The sequence below is a fragment of the Apodemus sylvaticus genome, chromosome 7 (assembly GCF_947179515.1).
Source record: "Apodemus sylvaticus chromosome 7, mApoSyl1.1, whole genome shotgun sequence".
In the NCBI taxonomy this organism is placed as follows: Eukaryota; Metazoa; Chordata; class Mammalia; order Rodentia; family Muridae; genus Apodemus; species Apodemus sylvaticus.
Window position 1 is genome coordinate 13,317,675 of NC_067478.1, and position 20,317 is coordinate 13,337,991.

A 20,317-nucleotide genomic window follows, 5' to 3' on the forward strand; every position below is an offset into this window, starting at 1 on the left:
AGAGATTTTAGTGGCTAGCTTTCGGAATGTGATCTAACAGTTCAGCAAGGAGGAAGGAATCAGGAAGGGAAGGGCAAGGCCATGAAACGATATGTTTGTCCAATCACTTTGGCCCGCAGGCTTTTAAATAACCATCAGATTTATCCAACAGGCAAGTCTGCTTTTCTTGAAGGAAAATCTCAGCCCAGCCAACTCCCAAACCCATGTGCCTGAGCCTTGTCATCTAGCAATGGTGACAGGAACTGGGGTGAACTTGCTGCCCTTGGGGAGCTGAGGGCAGCTGAGGAGACAGTAAGTGTATAATTACCACATGGCATCAGTGCCACAGGGGCCTGGTACAGTGGGAACCAGAGAGGATGGAGCCCGCAGCCACCTGGAGCCAGCGAGCATGGCGAGGACTGCTGGGGTCACAGGAAGGAACAGGTATGAAGAGACTGAATCCTGCATCAAGGAGGGGGAACAGGGCATCTTCCACAGGCACAGGATGCAGAGGTCTGCTGAAGTGGAAAGACAGCCGTGAGGCATCCATGCCAAGGGTGGTATTTATGAAGAACATTTAACAAGCACCAGGAAGGAAAGGACGAAGGTCAAGGTTGAAGTCACATGGGTAGCCAGCAGTGTGGGTTAGGAGGGCCTCTCGGGAGAGCAGGGGGACCCTCAGAGTCCATCTGTCTGGACCCTGTGAACTGCTGGGAGGACCCTCAGAGTCCGTCTGTCTGGACCCTGTGAACTGCTGGGAGGACCCTCAGAGTCCGTCTGTCTGGACCCTGTGAACTGCTGGGAGTCTGCTCGTGCTTCCCGTGCGGACGGACACACAGGCTCTCCAGACCCTGTTTATACCTGGGATCCGTATCATCCCATCCAAACAACCCGATTCAAGACAGCTAAGGCGCCTACTCGTTAACTCATAACTCACAACAAAAGCTGGGTCAGCCTGTTCACTGATGTTTCCCGACTGTATCACACTTTCAAAATCTCAGATGGCCACAGCTTGGGTCTCTTTCTGTACAGCAACAAGGGAATTACAACCACGGCCCATTCTTAGACCAAGTGAAAATACAACCACCAGCTTGTGGCACTGCAAAGGCCTCAAACATTATCTAGCTCAGGAGGAACTGGACTCGGAGCAGGGAGGTCCTGTGATAAACAGCACCTACCAAATTAGAAGCTTCCCAGGAAGACCCAGGAGCCAGCAGGCCTAATGGCCGCCTACTCTCAGAGCCTAACTCTAGCACACTAGCTGAGAAGCTCAAGTCAGAGCTCGTGAACAAGAAGAGCCAGAAGAGGAAGTGGCCAACTGTCTAAGGGCCACAGTGGTCACCAGTGGGCTCTGGACACAGAGCACGCAGGACAAGAAGAAACTGAGAAACCACACAAGTGATGTAATGTCTAAAGCTACAGTAGGTTCAGATAAAGTATGCAGCAAGAGAAGTGCAGAAACCAGGTTAGACTTGAGGTCTCACTCCCACCTATCTCATAGTCACTTACAACAGGGCGTGGCCCACTGCACACATAGAGCCTAACGTGGCCACACCCACTTTCCTTGCAGACTTTGCAGTAGGAAAGTGTTATTGGCTGCTGATCCTATATACCACACAGGACTGAGAACTGGGAATGAGACCCTGCAGAGGGAAGGCTTGAACACCTCTCTGGAGGCAACAACAAAATGGATTCAAGGTGGCCAAGTGTCTGTAATACACTTGAAAAACGAAGGCAAGGAGGATCAGGAAGTCAAGGTCATCCTTAGTGACAAGAGTTGGAGGCTAACCTGGGCTGCCAAAGGTACTGGGATTACAGATGTCCAGGGCAGCTCTTTTTAAACATTTACTGAAGCTGGAAAGGCGGTTCAGAGGTTAGAGCTCACTCTGCTTCCAAAGGACCCGAATGTGGTTCTCAGCACCCTTATCAGCCTGTAATTCCAGCTCTGGGGAACTGATGCCCCTTTTGGCTTTGGAGGGTGACTGCAGGCACATGCAGATACCCACACACAACAGCAACATGGGAATACATATAACTGAAAAATAAAGCTGAAGCAGAGGCAGGGGGATCACTGTGACTTCAAGTTCAAGGCCTCTCTGGTCAACTAGTGGATCCCAGACTAGCCAAGGCTACACAGTAACCCCATCCTTCCTTTTAAAGATGAGGTCTCACTGTGTAGCCCTAGTTAGACTGGAACTGACTCTGTAGGCCAGGCAAATCTTAAACTCACAGAGCCCTGCCTGCCTCTGCCTCCTGAATGCAGGGTTAAAAGGCAAGTGCCACCATGGTCAGGGAAAATAAATCTCTAAACAAATTTACACAGTACTTGGTTTCCATTTAAAGTCAGCCAGCATGGATTCCTGTTGCTTGGAGTGAAGTGTCTGGCTGCCCATGGCCACTGACAGCTGCGACCTGACAAAGCGTGCAGGGAAGAGGCATCCTGTGTGCCTAGGGATGTGGAAGGGCACGGTTCTGTGTTTAGAGTCAACTTCACAAATGGGGGACAGTGCAGTGTTCTGTGATCCCAGCATGCTCTTCAAGTGTGACTACCACAAAGGCCAGTTGCGACAGAAGACCCGCATCCAACCGTGGGTCAGTGCTCCATTCCCTTTGGTAACATGGAGCCATGGGCAGAGCAGGGGGGCAGAGCAGGCCGCAACACCAGGCATCTGAGTTTATGAGCTTGGCAGCTTGGCGGGAGATTAGGGGAGGAGGGGCATGGCCGCCTATACACGCTCCACCAAAGCATAGGACTCTGTCGGGAAGGCTGTGCTGCAGGAGGAAAGGGATGCCCAAGTAGTTAGCCAGGTCAGCCAAATCGGCCCCGTGACAAGTGGGACCAGAGACTGTGGTGACAAGGCTCTCAGAACTCAGAGTTTGAAAAGCAAGACTCACATCAATTTCCAGGTGAGGAGGAGGTTGCTCTGGAACTCTCTTGGGAGACTCTAAGTTATTTTAACTTCTGGTCTCATCAGCTGCTTCTCAGTGTCACAGTCTGAGAGAGGAAGACAGCTGTCTCCTCTTTGGTGTGATCTACAAGTGATAAAATCCTAATTAAAGCCATTGAACCACAAGTCAGAACTGGCACATTTATTTGTGGGGGACTACTTAAGGAGGTCTGTAATCCTTACCTAATCCATGTGCTCAGCTGAGAGGGTAAGGAAGCCAGGCCAGGCCAGGCCACGAGGACGTGACGCAGCTCTAACCGTCTACTGTGGGACCCTGGGGGAGTGTTTGGTTTTTCAGAGGTGCAATTTCTTCACTGCAAAGCGACAGCAAACTCTGGAAGAAGGAGACATGAGGGCATGTCTGTGATCTGACTGCCCTGCACTGTGGCCAGCACACAGGCATCAAAGCAACAAGTACCAGTCCCAGGGATGGAGACATCAGAGGTCCACACTCTTGTTTTTGTCTTCACAGTGGCACCCTCCTATACTTGTCCCCTGGTCACCTAAGAGGCCTCTCCATTTAAGGCCAGGATCGGTGGCACACATCTGTAATCTCAGCAGGCAGGAGGATCAGGAGTTCAAGGTTTGTGGCCAACCTGCACATCAACCAGTCTCCACCACACCAAAAAAAGGCCAGCGGGCAAAGGTGTTCATGCCAAGCCTGTGTTTAATCCCATGTGACAGGAGAGAGAACTGAATCCTGCAGGCTAGCCACTGCCATGCGCACGCACACACAACATATCTTTACAAGCAAACCCCCAAGAGTATCCCAGCATATAGCCCCATTCCTTCAGGGTCAGAGGGAAAAGGCCGGCCCTTTTTCTGGAGACAAGGGCAGATCTGCACAGACTCTACGTACACACAAGAGTACAAGCCAGGGAAAGTTAGTCACAGCAGGCAAGGGGCACAGGTGGGAAGCGCCCCCTCCACCTGCTCAGCCCTTGGCCCTCCTTGGCTTAAAGTCCTTCTTTCTCTTCCAGGCCTTCCATTCAATCCCTCAAGCATCTTCTAGTTCCCTGGCCAGGGACTGTGAGTGATGCAGCTCAGGACAGCGACCCCAAAACAGGACAAGACCTGTAAGCCAACTGATGAGAAAAGGTGGGGTACGTGTGGGGTGCCCTCCCTCCAGGATGCTGACAACCTCTGCACCCCTATGAAGCACTGGGTAGTGTGCTATGTTAGTGTGTGGGCTCAGCCTGGCCCTGCTTGAGGTAACAGTGAGCCTTCCTGACGTGATGCCCTGGTGCAGTACACGCAGCACTTAAACATGATGACATCCCCCATGCCCAATGGCGGTGAGCCTAGGAGAATGACCTCAGCACATGCTCACTCTCACTTCCTATGGAGAAAGGCCCCAGACAGGTGTGGGGAACCCAGCCACAGCGCGGCCCTAACACTCTGAGGGCGGGATGTGTCTGGGACGTGTCTGGAGGACAAGTGCGCTCTACTCCCACCCCTAGTGGTGTCTCTCTCCACACAACAGCTCTGTGAGCCCAGGACCAGAACAGCTGAGGGTAGAGCTTACTCCCGCAGGGGCTCTGGCACTCAAACAATTGTTCTTCTTCTTGGAATTCTTTCAGGAGTACAAGCTGTTGCTTCCTCTCAAAACAAAACCAATAGAGGCCAGGGCACTGGGATCAAAGGTGAGGCTCTGAAGCCAGGCCAGGCCCTCTCAGTTACTTAGGGAGGAGTGTGGAGGTGGTATCCATGGGGATTGTGTGTGCTAGAGATGCATTTGGATGTGTAGGGGTGGGGCAGGGGTAACTGTGGGGATATTTGGGATAGAAGGGTATGAGTATGGTGGGGAGGCGCTGAGTGAGAGAGCATTCTGTAGGGAGTTGCTGGGGTGGGAAGTGCAAGGTACAAGATGCACTGCGTGGAGGTGGGAGGAGGGGGGCTGGAGTATAGACTGCTGTATTTTCATGCATACTTGAATTAAAAATGAGTTGGGAGCATAGGATAGTCTCCGCAGTTTGTCCTGGAGAGGTATCCTTCAGAAGCCCAAGCTGCTACGTGGAAATAATAAGTTAACGACATGAAATGCATTTCCATTTTTAGAGACAAGATTTCATGTAACCCAGGCTAGCTTTGACTCAGCTGTGTGCCTGATGACTGACTGCAGACTCCTGATTCTCCTGCCCCTGGCCGTGAGTGCTGTGACAACCGTGCCAGGATCTGTGGTAGGCAGATGGTCAGATCACTGGCACTAACTGGCCAGCCAGGCTAGCCTAATCAGCGAACTCCAGGTCCCAAGGAGAGGCTGTTTCAAAACTGAAGAACACCCAAGGTTGACCTCGGGCAACACGGAGACACACCCATGCCATTAAACCCTGAGGATAGGGGCTGCAGGTGCAGCTCAGCTGGTCGTGCTCACCCAGCACCCAAAGCAAGGCTTCCAGTTTGAACTGTCCTAGAACTCAGGAGGCAGAGGCAGGAGGATTAGAAATTCAAGGTTATCTTTAGGACTCAGAGGAAGAAACCTGGATTGCATGAGATTTTATCTCAAAGGGGAAAAAAGCCTATTTAAAAATGCCCAGTATGGTTGTATAGGCTTTTAATTCCAGAATTTGGGAGGCAGGGTGATCTCTTGTGAGTTTAAAGCCAGGCTGGTCTATATATTGAGTTGCAGGGCTACATAGTAAGACCTTGCCTCCAAATAAAAACAAACAAACAAACAAACAAACAAACAAACAAAAACATACATACATACATACACACTTACATATATACATACTACATATATACATAGCCATATGAACATATAAAATAAAGGACTCAAAAGACTTCCTAGAAATCAGGGCCTGGGGCGATAGCTCAGTGATTAAGAGCACTTGCTGACCTTCCAGAGGACTCAAGTTTGGTTCCTAGCACCCACAACAGCTCATAACTGCCTGTGACTCTGGGGAACCAACATGTCTGCCTCTGCAGACACTGTACTCACAAGCGCACACCTACACACTATACATAATTAAAAATAAAACTCAATCTAAAAAAAAAAAAAGAGTTCTTAGACATCAGCTGGAGACGGTGCCCAGTGGCAGAGTGCTCAGCTGCCCGGCATGCCCAGTATGCTGGAGATCCTGGGCCCAAACCCGCAGAAACACCTTGGCCCTCATTTTTAGAATCAATAGGGAAAGCTGTCAGGTAGTGTAGCAGTGCACACCTGTACACACTCGGAGGGCAGAGCCAGGCATCTCTCAAGTTCACAGCCAGCAAAGTCTACCCAGTGTTAAGCCAGACAGTACAATGCAGTAAGACCTTGTCTGGAGAAGGAGGTTGGCTGGGCAGAAAAGACTCACCAGGCCTGCCACGCAAACATATGGAAAGATACTTTATCGTTTAATCACAAAAGGAAAAAGGATCTCACTTTCTTTCCTCCATCACAAAAGGAAAAAGGATCTCACTTTCTTTCCTCCCTCACAGCTACCATGAAAGAGACCTATTACCTCAGGTGTTAGAGGGAAGTCTCACCCTGCTGCTGGAGAGGGTGCTGCCATTTTGTGCTGTCTGGCAGGATGCACCTTATATTCTGTGACTTATAATCACACTCCTTTGTATAGAACCGTGTGTACATGTCTGCTAGCACACTAGTGCACAAGGCTGGGAATAAAGTGGGTGTGGTAGTGTACGTCCAAAAGCCCAACACAGGGGCAGCGGAGACAGAATGATCTCAGTGAGGCCAGGCTAGACTAGATGGTCTATAGCTTTATAGCAGCACCAGAAACTCTGGGAAGAGCACTACCCATCATGGCTCCTAGTGGAGACCCCGAGCAGCGTGCGCTCATTACACAGGCACGGAGGCTCAGGCAGGAGGACCAGCCTGCTTGTAAGGCTGGCCTGGGCCAGACGGTGAATTCAAGGCGAGCTGGAACTACAAACATGACCTGTCTCCTTGCCCAGGTCTTACCTGTCCCAAGAGGACCAGTGGCTGTCACAGGCTGCGGCCAGCACGGCCTCCACCAAGGGAAAAGGACCCCTGTGTGTGTACGGAACTCAAGAACCCGGCACTTCTTTTCCCCATAAACTCTCAGAAAATGCCCAAAAATGAAAATGACCGAGCTCCCCGACCATCATGTTCTGCCAAAGTCCACCGCCAGTCCTCACCCGACTCTGCGGCACCCAGGGACACGCCATCCCTCTATCTGACCCCCTGCCTCTACCTTCCCAGTGCTGGGATTAAGGAGTGGGCTACCACACCTGGTTTATGTGGAGTGTCGAACTGCAATCAGGACTTTGTGCCAGACAAGTGCTCTACCAACGAAGCTACAACCCCAGCCTTTCAGTGGTTGTTCAGAGAAGCCAAGTTGGTTCCTGCTTATCCTGAGAGGTCCCCCTGGCCCATGCCCACCCCTACCTCAGAGGCAGGAACCCTAAAGCAGCATGCAATCCCACAATATGGCCAGTTGTCCTGAGTCTAATAGCACTGCCTTCCCTAACGACTGTATAAAGCACTCACTGAAACCCTAGAGGTGGGGAATCTGTCCGGCATGCGCTGTAATGCGACGTCCGGCCTGCAGCCAGTAATGGATGCTCTGAGGATGGCAGCGACTGTTTCAGAGAAAGAAGCTATCTTACTTCCAGTAACAGAATGCCAGGGAGCTATCAGAGTCCAGAAAAATGCAGTGCTGGGGCTGCCTGGGGAACACACATGGCAGAGCCCAGGGTATGTGCTAGACCAGAACAGAGGGCTGGAAGAAGGAAAGAGCTGCAAACTGTCTGCCCGGATTATCCTGACGCACAGGTTGGACTGACCTGACCCATCTCGTGCTTTGCTTTCATGCATGCACAACCTCAAAAGGGTGACTCATCCAAACAGCCAATGCTGGCCCAAGAGGTGCTGATGGATCCCCAAGCCTGATACCCACACGGTTCTGCCTCCTTGATCTCAGATCTGAGGACCTCACAGAGAAGGGCAGACTTACCGAGAACCAAGATGAGATACCACCATGCTACGTTTCCCTTCCCCTTTCTCTAAACAAAGTTCATTTCTAAATTGTGTGTGTGTTAGGATGGATATGCACATGTGTGTTCAATACCCGTGGAGGCCAGAAGAAGCTACAAGGTGCCCTGGACCCAGTTACAGGCAGCCGTGACGCACCAAGTGGGTTTTAAGAATAGCATGTGGGCCGTCGGCAGGAGCAGAACTTACCTCAGCCACCGAGCGTGCATGTCTCCAGACCTTTACTCTCTTCCTGTTTAACATGTGGCTCTCAAAATGAACTCTACCTTCAAGGAACTAGGACCTAGATGAGGACATTCAAAGTCTGGAGAATGGCCTCTTTGTTTCCACCACAGCGAGGCCAGCTCCACCAACTAGCACCTGGCAAAGAGAGCTAGAGGACTACCCAGGCCTCCCTCCTTTTGAGAGGATAAGGGGAAAAACACACATCGGTGCTTCTGAGAGGCTCGACCAGGCACTTGGAGCTTTCGCTGTCTGTTATTGCGCAGCTGCCAATGAGGGCAGGAGCCACATCTCAGTTTTACAGGTAAGGGGCGCAGGGTGGGCAGAGCTTTAAAGATTGGCTCAAGATCTCAGAGCTCAGATGGACAGAGCTGAGGTTTAAGCCAGACATGCCTGGCCCTGATAGCCATGCTATCTCCGCCAGGCCTGTGCCACACCAGGCAGCCTGACAACAGTCTCTGGTCACAAGGGCAGGAGGCTCCTTCATGGGGACTATAGATCCGTAAGCACTGGCGGTGAGGAATGGAAGAAATGACACCAGGTCCTAAGGTGCAATAAGGAACAGCAGGAACTCAAAGCATCCCTGGGACAAGTTCCTTAAGCCTTAGATTTCATGGTCTGGTAAACAGGAGTGAACTAACATCTAACTCTAGGATAGAATGCAAGGGGCGATGTTAAGTTAAATGGGTATGCAAATGTTATGACTGCCAGTATGCAAGGGGCTGTCAACTCAGGACATGCTCCTGGGCTGGGCTGGGCTGGGCTGGGCTGGGCTGTCCTTGCAACCAGGCTGTGGGGCATGAGGATGTGGCAGTTAGGATGGGGGTGGGCGGGCAGGACACGGAGTGGTGTGACTCTGCACATGGCACATGCTGTTTACTCCCTCTCCTCTCTTGACTGCTGTCCCTCCTGCTCCTTTCACATCATGACACGCTGGCCAGGGTCCCACACAGCTCTCTACCCTGGCGCTGTCCCCTCTCTCTGTGCTGTTTGTCTTCAGAGCCACAGCACTCCACTTTCAGGGCACACACACACAGGAGGCACGAGATTGTTATCTGCTGGAGGTTCTGGCCATGAAGATGGCTGCTTCAGTTCCAGTCTCCTGCCGCCGGGGGCTGGGGGGTGGGGGTTGGGGGTGGGGTGGGGTGGGGGATGGGGGTCTCTGAGCTTCTACTTATTATCCTCCCTCAAATTCTAGTAAAGGGAATTCAGGTAGAAATATGGTTCTTAAGCACTGAGCTAGGGCCTCAGTGATGTGAACTGAACTTTACACTAGCCACATGTCAAGGGCTAAAAGCTACATGGCACTTGTGGCTATGCGTCAGGACAGTGGAGAAACTACAGATAATCATCACTACATAAAGTTGTACTGCACAGAAAGAAAAGCACTCAGCCCCATAGTGCCTACTGTCATATCAAAGGACTGAGATTAACAATGTGGTGCACTTCCTCCTAGGGAGGGGCTCTAGTCCCTACAGCAGCTAGTCTAGGAGCTATTGATGAGTCTACAAGCTGTCGATCAGCTCTTGGTTCCAAGGTCATATCCAACCCTTACAGGTCGGTGGAACACCACTGATCTCTCTCTCCATGTCACAGAAGCAAAGCCAGCAGCTATGGGCATCTGTGCTAAGTTAGTCACTTCGACAATGTCCACATCTGGACTCTAAGGAAGAAAGGGGTCAAAGAGGACAAGGACTTCATACTGCCCTGCAGGATAGCACTAAAGGGAAAACAGATCCATCCACACAGCCCTGAAACCGCCCACCTACCTACTTAAGACTGAAACCTCTGAAAAAATGCCAAAACAAAACAGAAGGAAAAAAGGAAAGAAGGAACAAAGAAGAGATGAAGAAAAAGTTTCACTTATAACAGAGGAATGTAACCCAGGATAGATGCTCTCCCAATTGGAAATCATGGATCCTGGCTCCAGCAGGATTAGGTCACCAATCACCCAGCACTTTCAGGGGCAAAACGTATGTCTGCCTCAATCCACTGCAAAGCACTTGCTATCAAATCCTCCAAAGTGTCTCTGCTGTCACCTCTGTACCCCGGAATGTCCCACCTCTGAACTGCTCCCCTGGAAGACTCTCCTTTCAGGTCATCTCCCTCTCCACGGCTCAACTCAAGTTTCTTTCCATGAAGTTGCCTCAGACCCAACTTCACTTTCCCAGACACCAAGCCCAGGAGTGCAGTACACCGTGCTTGCACTTTCCTGCTGTCCACAGGGCTGGCTGACCATACGACACTGCTCTAGGCAGCACGGGACCTCAATGGCAGCCACCTCCCCACAGGACTTGCAGGCCCTAGATTCCAGGAACCCTTGTTTCCTGTCCAGGACCATGGCAGACCAGCACCTGAGCCTCTTGTGCTGTGACCCTCACAAACCTGTCACAGCAGGCTGGCTCACCAGTGAGTGTTTTGTAAATGTAGAAAGCTGTGTGTCTCCCACAGATCTGTGTACCAAATACACAGAAGCAACGATTTGGAACAAGATTCCAAATCTTGTCTGCCTTCACTTCCCACGATCTAAGGACTGCTTCTAACTCAATACCATTAACTTATGAGCTTAAAGTTGGAGGGGGGAGGGGGGAAACAATAGGAGAAACCTGTACCCTCTGCTGTCACCTCTGTACCCCGGAATGTCCCACCTCTGAACTGCTCCACCCCGGAGAAGCCCACTGAAGGACCTGCCACCAACTGCTGGGGGCCATCAAGGACAGCTGTACAGGTCAAAGGGCCCCCCACTGGCAGGTGCCCAGGAAAGAAAAGCACTCAGCCCCATAGTGCCTACTGTCATATCAAAGGACTGAAATTAACAATGTGGTGCACTTCCTCCCTAGGGAGGGGCATTCTGGGGTCTTATCTGTAGACAGCAGACAATCCATACTTCCTCCCAGTCTCCCCACTTACCCTGTGGTACAAGAAGTCACTGTGGACTGGAAAACCAACTCAAAGTAATTAGACACTCCTTCTTTGGACATAGGAGAATCTGGGTATAATAAACAGGTTACTAACGATCTACTAAACTTGCTTAAGAGACACTATGCTATACAAAGTAGAATTTAGTCCAAGAGCATGGCATCCAGTATGCTTCAAGACTGAGTAGTACTGAACAGGCTGGTTAGGAGCTGGAAGAGACTTAGGGATGACAGTGAATGTGGAATGTATACGCCTAAGGCCTATATACATAAGATTTTTGTTGGAGACTGGGGCCTCTGCTTTTGTAAGTTATTCAGAACCAGTCAAATGCTATTATCAAAAAGGTTAAGGTTTTCCTTTATTAATCTCTAAGCAGTTAGAGTGATTTCTCACTGGAAAGGCATATTAATTCTATAACGCTTTCCCTCAGGTGTTCATCCTAACTAAAAAAAAAAAAAAAAAAAAAAAAATTCACACCAGGCCTGGAGTGTAACTCAGTGACAGACACACACCACACACAGAACAAGGTGGGAAAATGTCACCTAAGAACTTCAGAGAAGGAGCAAGAGGGCTCAGCAAATACAGCTATTTCCTACCAAGCCTGAGGCTTCTGGGACCCACATTCCAAAAGCTGTTCTCTGACCTTCCACTGGCGCCTTGGCACAAGTGTATACACACACACACACACACACACAGATTTAAAATAAAAAAATTTTTTTTAAAAAGAACACAACAGCCCCCAACAAACAATATTTAAAATATGATAATTGTAAGAGAAGTCAGGAATGTAGCCCACATCTGTACTCTCAGGACTTGGGAAGTTGAGGTAGAAAGATTACAAATTCAAGGTGGTTCTCTCCTTTTATCATGTGGGTCCCAAGGGTCTTAGCAGTTGGGGTAGCCTGTGCTACAAAAGATAAAAGCATCAAAATTCCAGGCCAGGTCAATCTGGGCTATGTAGTGAAATTATGTCTCAAAAATAAAAACAAGCAAAACAAAACAAAAAAACAAAACCAAAAACCAAAAAGCCAAGAAAACCCAGGCTTCTAAGGATGACATTTGTGTAATAGGGGCTGGCTCACGGGTTCCGAGGTTCAGTCTATTATCATCAACGCAGGGGCATGTCCGCATCCAGGCAGGCATGGAGCTGGAAGAGCCAAGAGTTCCTCTTCTTGTCCCAAAGACAGCAGAACACTGGCTACAGGTGGCAGTTAGGACAGGGCATTCAAGCCCATACCACAGTGACACGCCTACTCCAACAATAGTGCTGCTCCCGGGGCCAAGCTTGGTGCAATACTCATGAACACTGAAAGCTTGTGCCTGCTAGGTTTGCAATATAGGTTAGATTAGCTCTCACCATGCAAGCCCAGTGACCAGAGTTTGATTCCTGGATCCCACACAAAGGTGCGGAAAGAGAACTGATTCCACAGCGTTGTTCTCTGACCTCCATAACTATTAAAAGGGGAGAAAAAAGAGAGAGGGAAGGTGTGTCCCAGGCAGGGCAAACGTGACAGGACATACGCCATTTACATGAAGTATCTTAAGCAAGGAGATTGAGGGAAAGCAACCTGGAGCTGCCACGAGGGAGACGGCGAGTTACTGCCTAACGTGTGGTGCTTCTGCAGAGGTTGGTAAGGGCCGAGAAAACAGTCGTGAGGATTACACAACCCTGCATAAGCAGTACAACTGAAAACCAGTTAAGCAGCAATGTTTGTGCTTTACAGTCTGACACACACACAAAATGCGACAGAGAGGAAGAAAGAAGCTGTGGCGGACCATCCCCGTTTTTTATCTTTTCTTTTTCCAAAATGTGTTTATTTTATTTTATGTTATTTTATTGTATGTATTTGAGTGTTTTGCCTTCGTGCAGGTGTGTACACACTTGTCTGGTGCCCTCAGGTAAGAAGAGGGTACTCAAGCCCTTGGACTTCCAGTTAGAGATGCTGTTAGCCACCCTGTGGGTGCTGGAAACCAAACCCAGGTCCTCTGCAAGAGCTACAGGGGCTCCTAACTACCGAGCCTTCTCCTCAGTCCCCTACTGCAGATTCCCCGCCTATATGGTAGTTGGGTAACTTTTGGCATAATAGTTACAGGCCTGAAACAGACAGCAGAGGCTGGTATCTTTAAAGGGGCTCAGCCAGACAGCCCTTACCACCTCCATTTTATCTGCAAAACACCAATAGTTGCACTCAGGAAGTAGAAATCAGTTTTGAAGTCCTGAATGATTTCTTACACCAGATGCTGGAAGTTTGTAGATCAGCTCACTGGACTTCTGATAGCATCTCATTTCACCAGGCCTGGGGTGAGGGACCTCTTCACCCCTCCAGTAGCTGGCACACTTCGCATGGCTTTTCTAGCCAGCTGTTTTCTGCATGCCTCACTGCTGCGGACCTGAGAGCAATCTGCTATGTGCAAGCCACAGGAGTGAGGCCTCCTTACTTAATCTACCCTTTCCCTTTGGCTGGAGAATGGTGAGCCACAGGCTGGCTGGCGTTAGTGGCAGCAGTGTGGCGGTTGCTGTGAAAACACAGCTACTGCAGCTGTCTAACAGCAGAAGCCTGGCCAGAACAAGCCTTGTCTTGTAGTTCCTAGCACCATGAGAGGAAGATCCTCTCACACACAGGTAATTTGGGAAATGACATAAATTCAAAATCTGAAATACATAAAAATTTCAAGTGATACAAGCATGCATCACTTTCACATCATCAAGAAGCCTTTTAAAATCTCGGAGCTGGGGAGCTGGATCAGGGGGATAAATACTTGTCCTAACGATTGAATTTGGATCCTTAGGATCCAAGTTAAAAAGCCAGATGTGGAAGTGCATGCCTACAATGCAGCTCCTCTCGATGAGCTGGAGGCAGGAGTCAGCAGAAGCTGATGCTTTCAGAGATTTCTTTTGTGGTGTGGTGTGGTGTGCACAAGCGCCGTTACAGTGTGCCACAGTGGACACATGGAGGTCAGAAGCGGTTCAGTACTGTGCACACCAGGCTGCAGGCCTATGACCTTCTGAGGCTCCTCCTGCTCTCCCCTCACTGTAGAAGCACCAGGGTAACAGCAGTGCCTGGACTTTAGAAGGTTTTCTGGGGATCTGAACTCTGGTCCTCACACACTTTGCCAACTCAGCCATTTCTCCAACCCAATTTTTGTTAAAAATCAGGAAATTCGTAACACCCGAAAGTGTCAGAAAGCAGACAGTGGCTGGAGTGTGGCCCAGCGGAGGATATAGCGGAATGCGTGAGCTCTGAGCCCAGCACACACACAAGAGCAGACAGGAAGGCCTTTCCAAAGCCACTCTCCCGTCCCAGGCCTCTCACCCCAGCAGCCACCTCAAGTCATGTGAGGAGGAGGAGGAGGAGGAGCAGCAGCAGCAGCTGTAGTGACACAGGCCTGTAATCCCAGCTGTTCAGGAGGCTCAGGCAGGAGGATTACAAACTCAAAAGGCAAAAACCTCTGAGGATTTCAGAATGAGTCCAAGGCCAGTTTAACAGGACCCTGTGCTGTGGTGAATGCTTAACTGGCTTGAGGATCTAAATTTGATCATCAGTACCACAAAAAATAAAGGTAAAAAGTCCAGTGTAAAAGAGCCAGGCAATGGTAGAGCACGCCTTTAATCCCAGCATTCAGAGGGCAGAAGCAGGTGGATCTCTGAGAGTTCAAGGCCAGCCTGGTCTACAGAGCAAGTTCCAGGACAGTCAGGGTTACACGGAAAAACCATCTTGAAAAGCAAACAACAAAACAAAACCAACCAACCAAAAAAGGGCTATCATCCGCTCTCAGGGTCTCTCCTTCCTCTACTGCCCCATTGGTCTTAATCATGTGACCTTGGGCAAACAAGCTAACCTTTACTGGCTTGAGCTGCCACCCATAAATTAACAGTAAAACCTTCCTTCCTTCGCTGACTTATCGGCTATCATCAAGAACAGAGAAGATAAGCTGGACTGGTGACATGGTTGCCCAGTTAACCCTGGAAGTGCTGTTGCTTTTGGTAATAAATAAGGTAACCCTGTTACAGCTACAAACAACACAGACTCCAGGAACTGCAGCTCCCTGCCCTCCTTTTCCTCAACAGGACTATCTCCACCTAATGCTAGACACGTGTGCTTGGCATTTGTCTCTCCAGAAAAACAAGGTGACCGACAGGAAGAGGCTGCTTTTCCCACTGCTCCACTCCAGTGCCTGAAGGCTGTGCACGGTGTGCTCAGTATATATTCGTGCTAAAGGAACCAGCCCCAATAACCCGTCTGGAATCCAACCAAACATTTTATCACACAACTGAAAAAAAAAAAAAAAGAAAGAAAGAAAATTCGAACTTTCCTTTTCTCATGAGGAAAAGACCCAGGGGTGGGGACAAAATTAAAAGCCTATAGAAAGAGCCGTGCCTGCTGTTTCACACTTTTTAATCCCAGCACTTGGTTGGCAGAGGCAGACAGATCTGTGTAAGTTCCAGGCCAGCCAAGGACATACATGTCCTCTCTCAAAACACCAACACCCTCCTCCTCCAACACCGTCCATGAGAGGTAAAGAAATCAGGAACAGGTGAACTTCTGAGTCAAGATGGAAGCTGTACAGCTACTTCTGCCTCATGTTTAGATTTACTCACTTCTTATCTTATGCTCTGGAGTGTCTGCCTGCCTGCAGGCACATGTGCCACGTGCATGCAGTGCCTTCCTGTGGAGGCCAGAAGAGGGCACTGGATCCTCTTGAAGTGGAGTGACAGACAGTTGTGAGGAGCCATTGTGGGTGCTGAGCACTGAACCTGGGTCGTCTGTACAAGCAGACAGTGTTCTTAACTGCTGGGCTGTCTTTCCAGTCCCTACTTCTTAAAAAGAATGAGAGGAAACCCTAAGGACCAACAGTGAGCTCGCCATTCTAATGCAGAAGCCATTATGCAAACTTTCTAGAAATAAGCCCAAAGCTTTCTGAAACCAGAACTGTGAAAGTTAGCCCAATTAAATCGAAATCAGTGTGTCAGAGAACTGAAGGATCTAGATGAAATATAGAAATTCACAAAAAAAAAAAAAAAAAAAACACCAACTAAACCGACTCATGAAGAAACAAAAAAATAGCTTCACACATAGTAAGTACATGAATATGAATCAGCCCAGGGATGGAGCTCTTGGTTAGCACTCGAAAGCCCTGGTTTCATCTCAGCACAACAAGAGTTTTGTTTTAAAAAAAAAAAAAAAAGAAAAAGAAAAAGAAAGAAAAGAAAAAAAAAAAGTAGGACCAGGAATATGGGTCACTCAGTAAAGTAGCTGCCATGAAAGACCTGAATTCTGAGACGCCTAACACCCATGAAGCCATTTAAAAGCCAGGTGACATACATTTGTGACCTCAACAGTGAGGAAGGCAGAAGTTGAAAGTATCCCTGTGAGCTCACTGGCCCACCAGCCTAACCAGAGTGATGAATCCTAGATTCAGTAAGAAGAGGCTATTCCAGAGAATAATAGGGAGGGCTGGGGAAATGGCTCAGTCAGTCAAGTGCATGCTCTGCCAGTGTGAGAACCTGAGTTCAGATCTCAGAACTTTTGTGCCATGGTTGCATACATTTGCAGCCCTAGTGCAGAGAGGTTGCAGAGCCAGGGACTCCCGGTAGCTTGCTGGCCCGCAGGTTTACCCATTATCTGAGCATAAAATCAGTGAGACCATGTCTCAAATCTGGTGCCAACCTCTGACCTCCACAAGCATCGCACACATGCACATGTGTGCACACATGTACACTGTACACACACACACACACACACACAAGAGTAAGATGGAACAGAGTCAAGAAAGACACCTAATGCTGACATCTGCCTCCATATGTACACGGGTCCAGACACACCTGCACACTCAAATCCACACGAACAGAACGTGCTTGAGAAGTTTGGCTTCTTTCAAACTCCAGTTATGTGAATTTGTTTTTGTTTTAATCCCAGGTATGAGATAAGAGACTGAGTCACAGCAGGTGATTATGATTTGCCTCCTGCTCTAGCAGGGGCATCGTTTTTTTGCCATGTGCTGATAGTTTAATTCTGCGGACTCTTGGAGATGGTAAAAATGAGAGAGCCCTGAGGGGGCTAGCAGCTGCTCCGGGCTCCTGCTGCTGTGGTTTGTCAACTGGTCATGAGTAAAGAGAAGAGAAGTTGGAGACATCCTGACAAAGAGAGCCCCAAGGAGCTCCATACCCGTAATCAGCAGGAAGTAGTCTACTTTGTTGGCTGAAACATGTCTATAGCCCCTTCCCCTCTGACCTCTCTCTCCTTCCTCGTATTAGGAAATGGAAGGGGTAAGGGAGGGAGGTAAAGGTGTAAGAACCCAATAAAGTAGTGAACAAATCTGCCAACATACTCCAGACTACTTCAGTGAAATTCCAGCACACATTTGAAAGGTCCCAGCTTTATATATAAATATATACAATATAAAATCCAGCTTGGTGGAGCATGTTTATAATCCCAGTATTAGGAGGTTGAAGGCAAGATTAGAAATCCAAGGTCGGCCGGGCAGTGGTGGCCCACGCCTGTAATCCCAGCACTCTGAGAGGCAGGCGGATTTCTGAGTTCGAGGCCAGCCTGGTCTACAGAGTGAGTTCCAGGACAGCCAGGACTACACAGAGAAACTCTGACTCAAAAAAACCAAAAAAAAAAAAAAAAAAATCCAAGGTCTTCTGTTGTTTGGTGGATATAATAGGCTACAAGAAATTCTATCTCAAAAACAAAGACAAAGCAAAATAAAAAACCTATAGAAGACATCACAGCTGAAGAAACTGCAAACAACGGAAATGGAAAGGCATGCCATTCTCACAGGCTAGTGAATTTAACATATTTAAAATGATGACATTATCCCAAATGACTTACAGATTCAAGGCAATCCCTACAAAATCTCAACAATGCTCTTTATACCAACAGGGAAACTCATTCCAAAATTCTGATGGAATTTTTCTTGTTTTGTTCTTTTGAGACAGGGTTCCTTTCAATGTGCCTCCAAGGCTGACCTTAAACTTACAGCAATTCTCCTGCCTGAACCTTGCAAGTGCTGGGAGGACAAACACATACCATTACCCCTAGCTTCATATGGAACCTTTTTTTTTTTTTGATTTTGGTTTTGGTTTTTTCGAGACAGGATTTCTCTGTATAGCCCTGGCTGTCCTGGAGCTCGCTCTGTAGACCAGGCTGGCCTCGAACTCAGAAATCCGCCTGCCTCTGCCTCCCAGAGTGCTGGGATTACAGGCGTGCGCCACCACCGCTGGCTTTCAAATGGAATCTTAAGGGAACCTCAATAGCCAAAACAATCTTGAGAAGGAACTAAGTTACACTATTCAGACTAATTTCAAAACTTACTGCAGGCTGGGTGTGGTGGAACAAGCTTTAATCCCAGCACCGGGGAGGCAGAGGCGGGAGCATCTACAGGGCAGGAGCAGGAGCGCAGGAGCGCAATTATCTGAAGGCTCTCACAAGCGGCCAACAAAAGCAGAAGGCCTGGTCAGCTGTCACTCTCACTACTTCCCTTTCCCTTTCACACAGTATACTGCGAGGTATAGCAAGCAGCTATTCCGAAAGGAAAACAAAAGCCAATCGACACTGACCAATACTCAGTATTTTTTGTTTATTAGGTCAGAAGTGGAATCTCTGATTTCTGATTTCCCCCACCTCTGGCAAATCTGTTTTTATTTTGTTGAATGAGGGAGGTCTTTTCTTTTATTTTGTTTTTGCCTATGTAACAATAGAGCCAACATTTTCCAGCTTCTCATGCAATCTCAAAGGAACTTCAATAGCAAAAAAAAAAAAAAAAAAAAAAAAAAAAAAAAAAAAAAACAAACCTCGAGAAGGAACTACGTTACGTGACTTAGACTAATTTCAAAACTTACTGCAGGTCAGGCGTGGTGGAACAAGCCTTACTGATTTTCCCTATATGTCAAAACAACCCACAAAAGCGAATATGTTATTTATTTCTCTACGGGAGAAGTGAAAACACAGAAACAAAAACAAAAACAAAAACAGACTTAGGAACATGAAACAATCTGTCTCAGGTCTCACTGTGTCCAGCGACATGGCCAAAATCTGCACACAGGTAGTGAATTTCATTTCTTTGGAAAGACCAGTAAGTAGAGATGAACCCGGACCATATCTCGGCGGCTAACGAAAGGAAGGAAAGTGCTTCCGCATCTGGCAGCTAAGAGGACTAGTAAACCAAGATGGGAGAAAGGCAGTCTTCTTTCCTGCAGTCCACCCAGACATCTTTTGGACTTTTGCTGGATCGACTCGGGCTGAATGGGCAGAAAAGCCACTAAACTGTCCTACCCAAGGGAGCCTTGGCGGCAGGAAAACACTAAAAGCAAACAAACAAACAAAACCCACCGAACCCCAAGCCGGCCTTGCAACAACTACTATGCACGGGGGCTATCGCCCGAAAATTACTTCCGAAAGCACACGCGCGAGCCCCGCCCCTGGTCGTAAGAAACGAGCCTATCTAAGCAGCCGATTTCGGTGCGGTCCCACTGCGCATGCGCTACTCTCCCGCGCACGCGCACTTTGGCTATAGTGGTTCCCTAGTAGTCCTCTGCCTTCCCACTGACCCAGAGCACTGACCGCCAAGCCCGCGGCTCTCCCTCCACGTTTCTCACCTTGCGCCCGGTTTTCTCCCGGAGGGCCTTCAGCCGTTCCTTCCTCCGCAGCGCCTCTTCCTCGAGGCGGCCCACACCGGCAGGAGCAGCCGCCATCTTTTCGGAGGACCCCCCTCCTTTTCGTTCAGCCTCGCGCAGGCTCAGTGAACAGAGAGTGGCTTATGGCCAATCCAAGGGAGACAATGAAGAGCCGGAAGCCCTAAGAACCAATCAATGCTGAGTTGATATAGAAGGCTCCGCCTCTTGATCAGGAGCAACCTGTACTGCGAGTGAACCGGCTGGATTTGGTGGGTGGTGGAAAGGTGTTAAGGTTCGATTTGTTCGACACTTATTTGTGAGAAAGCAAGTAGAATCAGACCTGAGAGGAAGAGAATAGAGTGAGTCGATTGCTCTGGTTTTGCCTAGCCACCACCCACCTCTCCTAATTGCCCTCTTGAAATACTTAGCCATCCTTATCCACTTGTGCCTATTCTTCAAGAGCGAATGCCTTGAGAAACATTCTCTGAGCCGGATGAGGTGGTGCACGTTTGTAATTCCGGCACTTCAGAGGCTGAGGCATCAAAATTATGGGGTCGGGTTCAGTCTGGGATAACTTTGTCTTAAAGCACCACTACCAGACAAACACCCAGAAACCTTCTCAGGTGAGGTCCCTTCTCTACAGACAGCAGCCGGTGGCGGCTCGCACTG

At 48.9% G+C, this 20,317-nt stretch overlaps 1 protein-coding gene and 2 long non-coding RNA genes across 4 annotated transcripts in view; 1 reads left to right on the top strand and 2 right to left on the bottom strand.

Moving 5' to 3' along the window:
- Positions 1-19,797, bottom strand: part of Ccdc12 (coiled-coil domain containing 12) — a 48,223-nt gene extending 28,426 nt beyond the window's left edge. Inside the window, exon 1 of the mRNA XM_052187120.1 lies at positions 19,631-19,797. Coding sequence (XP_052043080.1) covers positions 19,631-19,726 — 96 coding nt within the window. The 5' untranslated portion in view covers positions 19,727-19,797. The remainder of the gene's footprint in view (positions 1-19,630) is intronic.
- On the top strand, positions 333-9,187 carry LOC127688469 (uncharacterized). Of its 2 annotated transcripts, none has more exons than XR_007978704.1 (5): positions 333-423; positions 3,400-3,510; positions 3,908-4,030; positions 4,508-4,570; positions 6,828-9,187. It is a non-coding gene; the product is annotated as an uncharacterized LOC127688469 (long non-coding RNA). The 2 variants fall into 2 exon arrangements; XR_007978705.1 differs by having other exon boundaries at positions 3,908-4,003.
- Positions 480-18,362, bottom strand: LOC127688468 (uncharacterized). The gene is made up of 4 exons (XR_007978703.1): positions 18,348-18,362; positions 3,111-3,261; positions 2,875-3,012; positions 480-494 (listed from the first exon to the last, which is right to left on the bottom strand). It is a non-coding gene; the product is annotated as an uncharacterized LOC127688468 (long non-coding RNA).
- Positions 19,798-20,317: the final 520 nt, after the last annotated feature.